At 40.5% G+C, this 15,998-nt stretch overlaps 1 protein-coding gene across 2 annotated transcripts in view; it reads right to left on the bottom strand.

Moving 5' to 3' along the window:
- Positions 1 to 15,998, bottom strand: part of atp6v1h (ATPase H+ transporting V1 subunit H) — a 51,644-nt gene that overhangs the window by 17,717 nt on the left and 17,929 nt on the right. For both annotated transcript variants that reach the window (XM_047367764.1, XM_047367765.1), the window contains 5 exons: positions 15,321 to 15,418; positions 13,718 to 13,910; positions 10,618 to 10,796; positions 10,090 to 10,215; positions 6,508 to 6,609 (listed from right to left, as the gene is read on the bottom strand). In XM_047367764.1, the coding sequence (XP_047223720.1) occupies positions 6,508 to 6,609; positions 10,090 to 10,215; positions 10,618 to 10,796; positions 13,718 to 13,910; positions 15,321 to 15,418 (698 nt within the window). The remainder of the gene's footprint in view (positions 1 to 6,507; positions 6,610 to 10,089; positions 10,216 to 10,617; positions 10,797 to 13,717; positions 13,911 to 15,320; positions 15,419 to 15,998) is intronic.

The following is a 15,998-nucleotide window of genomic DNA, read 5'->3' as shown; positions in this document are numbered from 1 at the left end:
GTGGTAAACATGGCAGTCAAGGCCAAAGCAGTAGAGGTTCTGAGAGAGGAAATACATAGGCTGTTGGCAAAAGGAGCTATTTGTGTGGTTCCGGAGTCGGAGAAAAACAAAGGTTGGTATAGCCGTTATTTCGTTGTTCTGAAAAAAGAGGACGGGCTTCGTCCAATCTTGGACTTGAGAGAGTTCTAAACAAATATCTCCGAACATACAAGTTCAAAATGTTAACACTCAAGCAGGTTCTTAGTGCGATTGGTTCACCACGATTGACGTAACAAACGCTTACTTCCACGTAGCGATACACCCCGACCACAGACAGTTTCTGAGATTAGCCTTCGAGGGCAGGGCCTACGAGTACCTCATACTGCCTTTCGTTCTGTCTCTAGCACCTCGCACATTCACAAAATGTGTGGAGGCAGCGCTAGCACATCTTAGAGAAACAGGCGTCCGCATTTCAACTTATCTGGACCACTGGGCTTTAATAGCCAGTACCAGAGAGCAGGCGACAGTGCAGCTGTCTCGGGTTCTTTCACACATTCAGGTTCTAGGATTTTTGGTAAAACGATTTTTAGTAAGCTTGCTGACCCCAGATCAGCAATTTTCATTTCTGGGGCTGGAATAATGCTCCCTGTCGAGCAGGGCACGTCTTTCCGACCACAGACTGGCCACTTCACTGCTGCCTTGCTCAGTTTTACTAGGGACACAAACTGTGTTTCTTACAACTGATGGGTATGATGGCATCTATGATCGCAGTAGTACCACTCGACCTACTGAAGATGCGCCCGTTCTAGTATTGGACCCGCTCCCACTGGTTGTGTGCACGCTGTCCGCCCTTGAAGGGAAACAAGGACTGTTATGCCGAGGTTCTTCAATAGGGAGCGTAATGTTTTGCAAGGTGGTATCCATGGATGTCTGTGTGATGGCATGGCAATGAGGGGGGTTTGGACACCGGACTGGAAGCCTTTTGTGCATCCATTTGACCCTTTGGATTCAATAGATATAAGGTTCCCTTTATATAAGGTCGCTCTGCTTCTTGCTCTGTCAACTGCAAAGCAGGATAGGGACCTCCATGCTTTGTCTGTAAGGTGACTTCACCTGATAGTTCCAAGGTCACCTTGCGACCTAATGCAGCTTATCTTCCTAAGGTTATATCTTTGGACTACAGCTCCACGACTATAAAGCTTTCTAGTTTTTGTCCACCTCCTTTTGCATCTGAGGAACAAAGGAGGTTACACTTCCTGTGCCCTTTATGTGCACTGCGCATTTACATTGACCGTACACAGACTGTGAGGTTGTGTGATCAACTGTTTGTTGCTAATCCAACAAGGGGGAAAGCTCTGTCCAGGCAGAAAAGTTCCCACTGGATTGTAGAGGTCATTTCTCTAGCCTACATCAGCAGGGGTCTCCTAATACCCCATGGTGTGAAGGCTCACTCCACCAAAGGCGTGGCGACCTCCTAGGCCCTATTTAGAATCAGAATCAGAATCAGAATCAGAAAAGCTTTATTGCCAAGTACGTTTTTGGACATACAAGGAATTTGTTTTGGCGTAGTCGGTGCAATACAGTACAAATTAAACAGTATAAACATATCTACAATATAATATAAATATATGTGCACAGTTTTAAGTGAGTGAGAGTAAATGTAGAGCAGTATAAGATGCAAGAGCAATATAACAGTGCAGGTGATCATTGTGCAAGTAAAGCAGTGCAAGTAAAGCAGGACTCCAAGCTGAGCGTTAATGTAACGCATAGAGTTACAAGTTACAAGTGTCCTGTCAGCAAAAAAAGGGGGGGTGTGGGGGAAAGGGACAGTGTCAGGGTGGTTTCCGGGCTTTGTTAACCAGGCTGGTGGCAGACGGGAAAAAACTGTTCTTGTGGCGTGAGGTTTTGGTCCGGATGGACTGCAGCCTCCTGCCAGAGGGGAGAGTCTCAAAGAGTCTGTGACCGGGGTGGGAGGGATCAGCCAGAATCTTCCCTGCCCGCTTCAGGGTCCTGGAGGTGTACAGTTCCTGGAGCGACAGTAGACTGCAGCCAATCACCTTTTCAGCAGACCGAATGACACGCTGCAGCCTGCCCTTATCCTTGGCTGTAGCAGCGGCGTACCAGATGGTGATGGAGGAGGTGAGGATGGACTCAATGATGGCTGTGTAGAAGTGCACCATCATAGTCTTTGGCAGGTTGAATTTCTTCAGCTGCCGCAGGAAGAACATCCTCTGCTGGGCTTTCTTGATGAGGGAGCTGATGTTTGGCTCCCACTTGAGATCCTGGGAGATGATGGTTCCCAGGAAGTGGAAAGATTCCACAGTGTCAATTGTGGAGTCACAGAGGGTGATGGGGGCAGGTGGGGCTGGGTTCTGCCTGAAGTTCACAACCATCTCCACTGTCTTTAGAGCGTTGAGCTCAAGGTTGTTCTGGCTGCACCAGTCCAACAGATGGTCCACCTCCCATCTGTACGCAGACTCGTCACCATCCGAGATGAGTCCGATCAGGGTGGTGTCGTCCGCAAACTTCAGAAGCTTGACAGACTGGTGACTGGAGGTGCAGCTGTTGGTGTACAGGGAGAAGAGCAGAGGAGAGAGAACACAGCCTTGGGGGGAACCGGTGCTGATGGTCAGGGAGTCAGAGACGTGCTTCCCCAGCCTCACGCGCTGCTTCCTGTCAGACAGGAAGTCAGTGATCCACCTGCAGGTGGAGTCGGGCACACTCAGCTGGGAGAGCTTCTCCTGTAGCAGAACTGGGACGATGGTGTTGAAGGCAGAGCTGAAATCCACAAACAGGATCCTGGCATAGGTTCCTGTGGAGTCCAGGTGCCGGAGGATGAAGTGAAGGGCTAGGTTGACTGCATCATCTACAGACCTGTTGGCTCTGTAGGCAAACTGCAGGGGGTCCAGGAGGGGGTCGGTGATGTCTTTTAGGTGTGAGAGCACAAGGCGCTCAAAGGACTTCATCACCACAGAGGTCAGGGCGACGGGTCTGAAGTCATTAAGCCCTGTGGTCCTTGGCTTCTTGGGAACAGGGACGATGGTGGAGGACTTGAAGCAGGCTGGCACATGACATGTCTCCAGTGAGGTGTTAAAAATGTCTGTGAAGACTGGAGACAGCTGATCAGCGCAGTGCTTCAGGCTGGCTGGTGAGACAGAATCCGGACCAGCAGCTTTCCGGGGGTTCTGTCTCCTGAAGAGTTTGTTGACGTCCCTCTCCTGGATGGAAAGAGCCGTCCTCGGCGTGGGTAGGGGGCTGGTGGGGGGGAACTTCAGGGTGGGGGTTGGAGGTGCCAAGGCCCCTCTTGAGGTTGGAGAGATGGGGGTGGTGGATTGTGGCTGCAGCTGTTGGGGGGCGTCGTGGGAGATGGTTGCAGGACTGTCCCTTTGTCTTTCAAAGCGGCAGTAGAACTCGTTCAGGTCGTTGGCGAGGCGTCGGTCGTTGATGGAGTGGGGGGCTTTCGGCTTGTAGTTGGTGATTTGCTTGAGCCCTTTCCAGACAGACGCAGAGTCGTTGGCTGAGAACTGGTTTTGGAGCTTCTCAGAGTACAGTCGTTTGGCCTCTTTCACTGCCTTGCCAAACTTGTACTTTGCCTCTCTGTATATGTCTTTGTCCCCACTCCTGAAGGCCTTTTCCTTATCCAGTCTTAACCTTCTGAGTTTAGCTGTGAACCAGGGTTTGTCGTTGTTGTAACTCACCCTGGTGCATGATGGTACACAGCTGTCCTCACAGAAGCTGATGTAGGAAGTCACAGCCTCTGTGTACTCGTCCAGACTGTTGGTAGTAGTCCTGAACACATCCCAGTCTGTACAGCCTAAACACGCCTGGAGATTCTCCACAGCCTCACTGCTCCACTTCCTTGTCGTCCTCACAACAGGTTTGCAGAGCTTTAGTTTCTGCCTGTATGCAGGAATCAGGTGGACCATGATGTGGTCGGATTGGCCCAGTGCAGCACGTGGGACGGCGTGATAAGCGTCTCTGATGGTGGTGTAACAGTGATCCAGAATGTTGTCCTCTCTGGTCGGACATTTAATAAACTGTCTATATTTGGGGAGTTCGTGGGTGAGATTACCTTTGTTAAAGTCGCCAACGACGATAACTAAGGAGTCCGGGTTGGTCCGCTCCACACTCAGTATCTGGTCGGCGAGCATGCGCTGTGCGACCTGCACGTTAGCCTGCGGCGGGATGTAAACACCGACCAGGATGAACGAAGCGAACTCACGGGGGGAATAGAAAGGCTTACAGTTTATGAGGGGTGCCCATGAGTGACATTTGTGCTGCAGACAGCTGGTCTTTGCTGCACACATTTTTACAGTTTTATCGTTTGGATGTGACAGCTCCTTCTGTGGCTCACTCTGTTCTTTCTGCTGGGTCTGAAGTGCTGCACCGTTATGCTGTGGATGACCCAGGTGTGATGGCTGCGGGGCATATATACATGTCCCATACTCATCTGTTGCACTGAGTGAATCGACTGAAAAGGAACGTAAAGTTATGCACATAACTACTGTTCTCTGAAGGAGAGTAACGAAGTACAACACAAGGCTGCGCTGCCGCTCAGCTGGGCTCGGTGAATAGTGGCTATCGAACTGAGTAATGACAGTGATGACAGACAGGTATCTAGTGCAGGCGGGGCCTGTCACCTGTCCTCATCACGTAATTTGCCTAAGAGATGTGATTAGAGGTGGCTTCTGCCAGGAAACGCAGGGCGTGATATCCAACGCTCATGTATTGTACTTTGTTACACTCCTTCAGTGAACAGTAGTTATATGCATAACAATACGTTCTTGCAACCCTGGGAGAAAGAACAAATTTGTCTCTTCTTGTGGATTGCGTAGGCTATACGTCTTTATTCCACTAGAACATCTTTCAAATTAATAATGCATACTGATCTGTTCCCTATTAGTAATGTACAGGGGTTGGACAATGAAACTGAAACACCTGGTTTTAGACCACAATAATTTATTAGTATGGTGTAGGGCCTCCTTTTGCGGCCAATACAGCGTCAATTCATCTTGGGAATGACATACAAGTCCTGCACAGTGGTCAGAGGGATTTTAAGCCATTCTTCTTGCAGGATAGTGTCCAGGTCACTACGTGATACTGGTGGAGGAAAATGTTTCCTGACTCACTCCTCCAAAACACCCCAAAGTGGCTCAATAATATTTAGATCTGGTGACTGTGCAGGCCATGGGAGATGTTCAACTTCACTTTCATGTTCATCAAACCAATCTTTCACCAGTCTTGCTGTGTGTATTGGTGCATTGTCATCCTGATACACGGCACCGCCTTCAGGATACAATGTTTGAACCATTGGATGCACATGGTCCTCAAGAATGGTTCGGTAGTCCTTGGCAGTGACGCGCCCATCTAACACAAGTATTGGGCCAAGGGAATGACATGATATGGCAGCCCAAACCATCACTAATCCACCCCCATGCTTCACTCTGGGCATGCAGCAGTCTGTGTGGTACGCTTCTTTGGGGCTTCTCCACACCGTAACTCTCCTGGATGTGGGGAAAACAGTAAAGGTGGACTCATCAGAGAACAATACATGTTTCACGTTGTCCACAGCCCAAGATTTGCGCTCCTTGCACCATTGAAACCGATGTTTGGCATTGGCATGAGTGACCAAAGGTTTGGCTATAGCAACCCGGCCGTGTATATTGACCCTGTGGAGCTCCCGACGGACAGTTCTGGTGAAAACAGGAGAGTTGAGGTGCACATTTAATTCTGCCGTGATTTGGGCAGCCGTGGTTTTATGTTTTTTGGATACAATCCGGGTTAGCACCAGAACATCCCTTTCAGACAGCTTCCTCTTGCGTCCACAGTTAATCCTGTTGGATGTGGTTCGTCCTTCTTGGTGGTATGCTGACATTACCCTGGAGACCGTGGATCTTGATACATCACAAAGACTTGCTGTCCTGGTCACAGATGCGCCAGCAAGACGTGCACCAACAATTTGTCCTCTTTTGAACTCTGGTATGTCACCCATAATGTTGTGTGCATTTCAATATTTTGAGCAAAACTGTGCTCTTACCCTGCTAATTGAACCTTCACACTCTGCTCTTACTGGTGCAATGTGCAATCAATGAAGACTGGCTACCAGGCTGGTCCAATTTAACCATGAAACCTCCCACACTAAAATGACAGGTGTTTCAGTTTCATTGTCCAAACCCTGTACATGTACAGTTTAGTTGAGACATTATCACTCGAGTAGGGATTTAGATCATCAAGTGTTTTTTGGAAAAGGTAATAAGGTATACGAAAGCTTCTTAACTCAATTTTTAACTAGGTTTTTCCATCAATAATTTACCTGTGTAATGTTTAAATAAGACAGCTTTTATTAGATTGTTTCCAGCAAGCATTAAACAACTTTAGAAAACTATAAATGTGAACATATTCATTGAACTGCTGGAGGCTTTGACACTGTAACATGTGTTAATTTCTGTGGATCCAAATTTCCATAACAACAGTTAATATAAAACTTTTCGTAAATGAGGAAACTTCAAATGAAACTAAATTTCTTACCGTTTACCACGTGGATAATGTCGCACATACTCTCCAACATCATGAGCTGCCACAGCTATAACTTGAGGGTCATCGGAAACTTCCAACAGATGCGTCAAGATCCTTTTTGAAGATGAGACACAAAAGAGACAAACTCAGACATTCCAAAATGTATTAAATATGTGAACATTTATATTTTTAATTGAGAATTGAGTCAAAATTAGGTTTAAAAATGAAAAAATTAATGTCATTTTAAAACAGAGGTATTTTCAAGCCTTTAAAGGTGCTATAACACATTAGGTCCACTATAAAGCTTAAACTGAGACAAAATGCTTGTAAGATTCAAGAAAACATGTACTAAGAATAAAGAAAGGCAATTTAATCTGATGCCTGGGCTGATTATAGAGAGGGCAGTGATGAGACAGAGATGAGCAGATTAGGATTTTTACTGAATGTCAATAGGAACATCGGGCTGTGTGACTGGAATAACAAAGAAAACAACCACAGATTGATTTTGTTTTATCTCTAGTGGCCCCAGTCCTTACACAGAGGCACACAAACTTGACAAACAAGATGCTGATGTTGTTAAAAGTATTACCAGAGACAGGTGTCAACAAAGAACAACTTGTGAGTTAAATGTTTTAAATTAGGATTTTGGCACACCAACAAGTGTTTTTTTTTTTAGGAGAAATGGGAGGTTGAGTAAAATACTTTTCCACAGAGCACAGGTGATTAAGACTGGAGGAACTTGTTCAAGTTTGGTACTAACTGTAGAAGAGTGTCACTTCTCCTTTGAATTTGCACATCATGATCCTCGGATGATTATGGTTATGAAACTGATGTTTTCACTTTTTCTTTTCGATTAGAAATGTTTTAGAGGAATCAGACCAACAGTAAAATCTAATCGCAGAGTCTGCTCCATCTAAGATATTTTACATCCAGCTGCTGTCTCGTATATCGTACCAGTATTGGTTATTGCCAGTGTAAATGCTGTTAAATGATAACTGAGAGCCAAAGTTAAATATAACTTTCTTCATTTAAACAGCTGTTTGCCTGGCTTTGGTTTTAATTGACTACTATAGAAATCTCTGTTTAAAGCCAAATTCTGATAGATAATTACTTTCCAATGATGAAGAAGATGACAGTGGAAAATGTAAAAAGAACAACCAACTAGTTTAGAAGTAAGTTTGCAAGGGAAGATTTAACATGTGTGTTTTCTGTCCTGCATCATGGGGACTGTAGTTTTGTCATTCTATAAAACCCAAAATAATCTCTTAGAAATACAAAATACGTAACAAACGAATCCCAAAAGTGCATTTCCTAAATTTTACAAAATCTGGATCTATTTAAATTTTTTTTTATCTGTTTAAGATCTAAAATTGTGATTACTAAATGTAAGACTTCTTATGACGTCGTAGGACCTTCCAGAAACCTTGTGTGTTTTAGACTGTAGTAAATTGTAGGTGAGCTTGACTCTAACCCTCTCTGATAAAAACACACACTGTCACTTAACAGGGGTGTCAAACGTGCGGCCTCTGACATTTAAATTTTTTTAAGGTGAGATTTCACGGACACCTTTAAATTGTTTACAGTGTAAAATATGAGGTACAGCACAAAGTCAATTTTTAACCACATTTTGTGCTTTCATTTTAATTTTCACATGAAAACAGGACTCCAAACATCCAGTGCCTTTTATTTAGAGGCAGACAGGTGCAAACCTGTCTAAATAATGATTTTAAGAAAGAGGGACCCACATCCCGTTCTTGTTGAGAACAAACTCAAAGTTAGCGAAAGAGCAACCAAATACAAAAGTTGACCAATTTTGTTTTATTACTTAGAAATCTGTGCTTTTCTTTTAATAAGGTAAACATGCAAGACTCTTGTTTTGGATATACAACGATTTAGAGACAGATATGTTTCACTTTTTTTATTTCATTACAATATTGCATGGTAAGTTAAAAGCTAAGTTTTAAAAGTTAAAGAAATTGCATTACAATTATTTTGGTGTTTCTAATTTTTAAAAAAAAGGGATTGTTTTGGGCCCTCGATTACTTTCAACTTGCTGATTTAGGCCTACATGCTGTAAAATGTGGACCCCATTGCTATACAATGTTCCAAGTATAAGGATTTGGCTTCAATTGCTTTTAATGTACTGTAACAGTACTCAGTAAAGATTAAACAATTCAGCAAAGACCATGAAAAGTTCACAGTTTCTTTTTGCAAAACCTCAAGTGAATATGCAACAAATGTTGACTCGATATCTAGTCCATTCCATCTGTTGCTAACAGCACAACTGCATCACTATTGAGCTGAACCAATAATTGTTTATTTTGTTGGATGTTACTTCAAGTTGATTATTTTAGCTCAAAATAAGACCAATTAATTCTGTTGTCCTGAAAATTGTTTTAGTGCATAAATGATGAATTGACTTTTCACATCCGGATCATTATTTTGATAAGATCGTATATAATTAATTGAAAAGTTTAAAACAAGACCCTGAATCGAAACACTTTTCTGATCAATATTGACAGATAAATGCAGAGCAAGTCGAACTGTATAAATCTACTGTAACAGTTACAGTGATGAAAAAGTTGATCTGATAAAATCAAAATGAATTAAGCTTTTTTTGGTTTTCTTGAGATAAAGGCCTTAATACACCTAGATCTCTATAGAAGAGCCAAAATAAAAGAACAACGTCAAACAGATCTTTTGAGCTTCTGTTGATCCAAATGTAATTAGGTCTCCAATTGGAAAGGCTACAAACGCAAAAGTTTAATTTTCTCCTTTTTGTGGTAAGAAAGGGGTATCCAAATGAAAAATAAGAAAGGAAAAGAATATGAAAACCTAAGTGATTGAAAGCTAAATATAACAGCTTGTTTTTCTGGAAATGAAGGCTGTGGTAAGAGTGAGCCAAATCAATGGTACTCCATATAGAAATAATTGAGGTGGTTCTAACAAAAAGATTAGCAAAAACTTGTAGGACACTTGAAATCTTGCATAACGTGGGGTTTTAACATATAAACTACAGGTCAAATATATTTTTTATATTTCACTTAATGGGTTTCTTTATTTTCATGACTTCCTAGAGGTGCATTTACAGAAGTTCAAAGGTCAATATTTCAGTCATCCAACCTAAGGATGGCTACTTTGAGGAATCTAAAATATAAAACATATTTCAAGTTCTTTTACAATCTTCAATTTGCTGCGTAATTCCAGATTTCATTCACAGTTCTGATGCCTTCAGTGAGAATCTACGTACAATGTAAATGGTAATAAACATAAAGAAAACCTTTAAATGAGAAAGGCATTCTAAGACTTTTGGCCTTCTTCTTACAAAAAACAATAAAACTCAGAATCTTCTCTTTCTATCAAATGGATCAAAACCTTCTTGATTTTCAAATAACTTTCTGGATAAAAATACAAATAAAATGTGATAAATAGCTTTGTTCTAGTGGTAATATCTCACATCAGTATGCATTAAAGCTTATTTTATGTCCTTCAATGGCCGAAAAACCTGCACTTTTAGCAATTTAATTATTACAGTTTCAAAATAACAATGAATCAAGTTTGATGCCGAGGATAAAACTCCCTCTGTAGTCTTACTTGAGAAGCTCGTAGTTCTTCTCATTCAGGCGGACAGCGTTTTCACGCCAGAATTTCTCCGACTTATGGACAGGACTCCATTCCAGACGGCCAGACTTGAGCTCAGAGCTGTACTCATCAAAGGAGCTTTTAATAAAAAACACACAAGCAAAGAAAACTATTATAAAACTACAGAAGAATGAGCCGTTTCATTTTTTTCTTTGTGAAACACAAAAGCTACTTTCAGTTAACCTTATTGGATCTAAGGAGGTGATATGAGAGGTGAAATGGCTGACATGGCGAGATTTCAAATATACAGATGTCATCCCTGCATGTAATTAACACAGTATTCACAATTATTACAGTATTTAGTCTTTATCGTGTTCAATATAATTTCCATAATTTGGTTAAGCAAGGGGTCATGTACAAGTAGGATTTTACATAAACCTTAAAAAAATAAAAACATCTTATATATTGCGGAAGTAATTAGAACTAAAAATAAATAAATATTGGTTACATCCTATTGATGAAATGGTGTCCACTGCGTACCTAAGATCCTGCACACTCTCTCCCAGCTTCTCAAGCAGGAACTTAATGTCGTCGGTTATATCCTCGTCGTCATACTTCTGCTGTTCAAGATTTTCCAGCTGTTTCAGCACCTTGCACTGAATCATGGCCAGAGCGTATTCCTGATGAGTCTCCCTCTCAGCAGACTTCTCCAGCAGATTCTGTGCACAACAAGGAAGCCAACAGATCTATTAATAAGTTAGTCAGTTAAGGATTATTTATGTCAGGTACAACTTAGTAAGAGATAACTTAAACATCTGCTTGTAGCACACGATTAAACGTAAGATTCTGGTTAGTGATGCACCAGAAAAATAATAAATAAATAAGTCAGTAGGTGATTGGAACATATTGCCTGATTTGATCCGTAGGACTGACGGTTAATAATTGGTGACTAAAAAAAATATTAACATTGTTTGAACATATTACAGAAAAGTATCTCCCTTTTGATATTATTAAGGGGCTGGATTTTAAAATTTTGGAAGGCTTTGGAAAGTACCAAGTTAATGCCCATTGCTCTCATATATATCTCTAATATAAGATTTAAAAGAAATCTTAACTACACAATCCTGTAGTCTGTTCAAAAACATTTCTTTCTTGAATCTTGCTCATGTTTAAAGAGAAATCAGTTAAAATCTTTATGAGCAGGTAATCAGCAACAAAGTCTTATCAAAGCATTTCTAGTTGTGAGCATTTAGCAAACTGTAAATTAAATATGAGAGTTTTGCATTCCTTTACTCAGTAAATGATGTATACAGTGTAAATTTGTTTTTTCTAAAACACCAATAAAATTGCAAATCCAACTTCTTGCCCATTGTGGATGAAAAGTAGAATTGGGTCTTTATTTAAATTAGAATAAATCTTTAGTTAGAGTTTTACTTGACAGAATGTTGCACCGACTCTGGAGTGCATGATTATATGATGTGTTCAAGGACGTCCAGATGGTGTGGATAATTTAAGTCACTTTGCTTGTCCCATGTGGGGAGCATAATCATTAGCATAATAAGGACATTTGAGAAAACACAAACATGCAAAAACTGCTGATACTCTATTGAGTAGATAAAAAGAAAATCTTCTGCCAGCTTACCAAAAACGTGCAGTGACACTTTGAGAGCCGTCAGGGTTCAGCAAAGCAACTCTTTGATTGTTGCTGAACAGTAAAATTTCTGTTCGTCGCTTGTTTTAATTAGTTGTTACAACATTTTAACTCTATAAGCAGCTTTTCAGAACAAATAAAGGAAGAGACCCTTTCTCCAACAGTGTGATCATTAAAAACTTGTTTTTTTTTTTTTACTTTAAATACTACGAAATTTTGGGTAATGATAAAGGTCCTACTAATTTTCCAAACCGAAACTAAGATAGATCTTGAAAGTACATATATTAGAAACTTAAATGTGAATTTCCTGCACATATTTCTACTGAGGTCAAGTTTAAGAATGGAATAGGCCGAAACCAAAGACTGTAAGGAGATGGACGTCTTGCCTCATTCTCTTACCATATATTCCTTTTGAAGACTTATTCAGACTCAAAACAAACGTAAATCTAATTTGATACTTCACCAGATTCTGTAGGAGCTTTGTATAAAAACCAGATAAAATAAAGCCCGCCCCCTCACAGAGCAGTTTGTCAAATTAAACTCTTGGTTAAATTAATTTCTCTTAGTGGAAAAAAATACAGTTTAACATAAACAGATATATATCTGGCATAGATTTGAAAAAAAAATTGCAATGAAACAGAAATGGCAACTTGAAGGGAAGGCCTTAAATAAAGTACATTTCTATAAATCGGGGTTTAAATATCAGCTTGTTCTGGGCTCATGTTTCAAACATGTAATCAGTGCCATTTATGTAACCATTGTACTTGGACCAAGGCCACTTAGCCTGTCTGATGTAGAAGGGTTGGACCAAGTTGGGGTATTGCTGAAGCCTTTTTTCCTAAAAGCCATCCTTCCTTGAGTCTATAAGTTATTTCCTTAAAACCCATTTATGGCACATTTATTAAAAGGGTGTAGAAGAGTGTCAATGGCTGTCCAGGTAGTGCAGACTGTCTTTGAGACCTGACATGTGCAGAGCTGAGCATGCAATTATTACTATGATCTTCCTAATTAAAACATTTTGCTGCTGTGAAAATTAAATGATCACACTGATTTTCAGTGCATTTCCAGATGGTCCAGATATGCAGCAATCCCCTGTCAGGCTCAGACACATCCTGCAGTTAAACAGCAACTTAGAGATAGAGAAAATAAATGGGGCTGTAGCCAGATTTAGTTTTGTCCACATCTGACTACATGGATTCATTACCCAGCATAAACACAAAACATCAAAGATAGGTCCAGAAGATGGCTCTACTGACACCATCAAACATTTCCTGGGTGTTTCTGAGCAAACAGCAGGTGACTGGACTGGAAGCAGGACCATAAATCACAGTTACGAGATATTTAAAACGAAGTTAAATTTGTTCTTGTTAGCAATAAACAAAACACAAGCAAATGTGCAGAATCTGGGAAAAATGGATGCTTCTAAAATATAAACTTTTAAACAAAGCCACGTCATTTTAAACACAACAAAACAACGATTTACTCCAGCTATTTTAAAAAAGTAAATACTGTATTTTCAGTGCATGAAAGTAGCAGTAGACCCAGAAATTGGCTGGTGACTAGAATTGAATGATAATCAGCTTGACTGACCAGTGATGATGATGGCAGCAGTTCGAAAATCACAGTTAGGTAAAGATCTCCAGTTTATAGATACTGATAGAAACTCATGTTCTTGTAATGCTAGCTGCACTTATAGCTAAGATGCTAAAGTAAGCTTTAAAGCAGCTGCTCTCCCACATAGCAGCAAGACATTTTCCTCTCCTAATATAAATAAAGAATGAACAATTATGGCAGGAAAGCTATAACAATATTTTTAATACTTTTCTATTATCTTTTTATATTGTTAAAGAGAATGTTGGATTGACCATAACACTCCTATTTAAATAAGTAGTTTAACAGTTTGTTCCCATTATATTTGTTTTTAAACCTTTTTCCATGAAAAGGAACATTTTACAGGGACACAAGACAAGTGCAAAATTCACCACTAACCCTGAAGGCAGCCAGAATGATTCGAGTGACCTTCTCCTTAACAGACTCCTGAAGGATGTCGGATAGGGCGGGGACTACGTTGTAGCGTCTCAACTGTTCACAAAGCTGAGGACTGAAGGCCAGGAGCCATATACAGAAGATCATCTGGTACTGAAGCTGGAAGCCACACTTGTTGCTCAGAACTGCTGTGATGCTAAAACAGAAAAAATAAATAATAAAGTACAAGCTAAAACAGGCTAAATAAGCACTAAGTGGTGAGAAGAGGACTCACTTTTAAATCTAATACCTGTTTACTCAGACTGGCTTTCACAGCTGCGTACCTACATGCTGCACTTCCATTATCCATAATAAAAGCTCAAAATGAAATATTCAGCCAGTCCTCAGATAATGGTCAAGTTGCTTAAAATGCACTGTACGGTGTACTTTAGGTTGGGCTAGGCGTTTTCAGGGTTGCAATAAGTGTGCTGCATTTGTAGGTAAGACATCAGGTGACACATTTTAAAGGAAAGTATCAAATTCCAGCCATAAATCTCAAGAATCCCAACAGACTTTTCAGGACAAGGTTCCATACCTTTCCTCAAATTTCAAAATGTACTTCATCCTTTTAATGTGTGTATTTGAAGTATAAATATGAACGTCTACTGTCAATTTATAAATGATTCTAAAGTGGTCAGGCTTTAAATATGGAAAAAATAGAAATACACAATACACAGGATAGGGTGGATGGGTGGATGGACTGGTCTTCCAGCCAAAGGGACGGAGAGTAAAGTCTAGAAACACATATTTTTCCATGCTCGGTTTTATGTTTCTGTACTTGTTCAAACCTGGATAGTACTTATATGAATTTCCATACTTTTCCACACTTTTCTAAAGTATGTATGAAACCTATAATCTCGAAGGCATGGGTCAGTTTCAGATACGAGGGTATACCAAAGCTTTTAAAACATACACCTTTAAAACAGCAAAATTATCCATCATACAGTTCGTATTGTTTCACTAAAATAAGTTTGGAGAAATCTGAGTTTTCTCTCACTGTACGGACCATGTTGCACTCCCCCTTTCCTACTTGTTGCTGCATACTACCTCCCAGCCAGTTAAAGGAAGGCTTCTATGTTTTCCCCTGGTTACAAAAAAGACAAACCTGACTGTTTGGCATAATTTCCAGATGCAAAAACACAGACAGTGATGGAGTGAAAACTAAAAGAGTGTCATCCATCACTCTTATTAAGAGGTAAAACTAGACTTGCTGAGCTACAAGTGGCATGTTGCGGCCTGAGCAAATAGCTCAACCAATTAACCAGCTGATTTCAGCTTTGTATACTTGTGTTATTCTATAAGGAGTGGAAAGGCAAAAACTTCCAATATTCTGGATGATAAACGATTGAAAACCCCTGTTAAATTTAATACATTTATCCTAAACTTCAGTTAAGAATCACTGATCGTTTGTTTATCCGAAGATAATCAGATAAACACAAAGATCTACGTACAGTAGCTAAAAAAAAATACTATTCTGAGTCATCTCAGTTATTTTCAATATTTTTGAAATGGTAAAAAAAAAAAAAAAAAACTTTTGCAACCTTATATAATAAGAATCACCACTCACCAGTTGACTCCATCAGCTTCGACCCAGGCAAACCTGTATTCATTGACCCTCAGCATCAGCTGAAGACAGCCAGCCACACACTGAACGTACTGAGAGCTCTACAAAATATAAAAGGAAAATCCCAAATCAAGCATTGGACAAGGATTAGAGCTGCATATTCAGGGGTCTAAACAAGAGCAATTGCAAACATCAAGTGGTTTATAAGCAGATAGCACAGAAGAAGGCGTGTATTTGTCGAGTATTAAACCAGAGGCTGAGCACATGCAGTCAATATGTAGACATCAACACATGCTAAAAGTCACACTCGAATTACAACATAGAGCAACAGTGGACAAAGGGGTCCAATTAGACCTGAGCAAAATGTAAAGAAACATTAGAATGCAGGATGCTGAGAGGAAAAAATTAGATCACATTAATCAGTTAATTAAAAGAGGTGGAATAAAAGCAAAAGTCCAGCAAGAGGTTCAGGCAGCAATGGAGAGGGAATAGCAGCGGAGCAGACGTTACCTGGTTGAAAATGCAGAGGGAAAGGAAATGATAAGTTATTAGATAGCTTGCGCGGGCACATTACTGAGCACACTTCTCAGAATAACTGCAATATGTTGGAATAAGAGATGGTTGGATGCTGCTGCTGTGCAAATCTTATTTCAATTTCCTCTTGTTAGTCTAATATTCAAA

The sequence above is a fragment of the Girardinichthys multiradiatus genome, chromosome 6, assembly GCF_021462225.1.
Source record: "Girardinichthys multiradiatus isolate DD_20200921_A chromosome 6, DD_fGirMul_XY1, whole genome shotgun sequence".
Classification (NCBI taxonomy): domain Eukaryota; kingdom Metazoa; phylum Chordata; class Actinopteri; order Cyprinodontiformes; family Goodeidae; genus Girardinichthys; species Girardinichthys multiradiatus.
The sequence above is the reverse complement of the archived record's forward strand: the minus strand, read 5'-3'. Positions and strand labels throughout refer to the sequence as shown.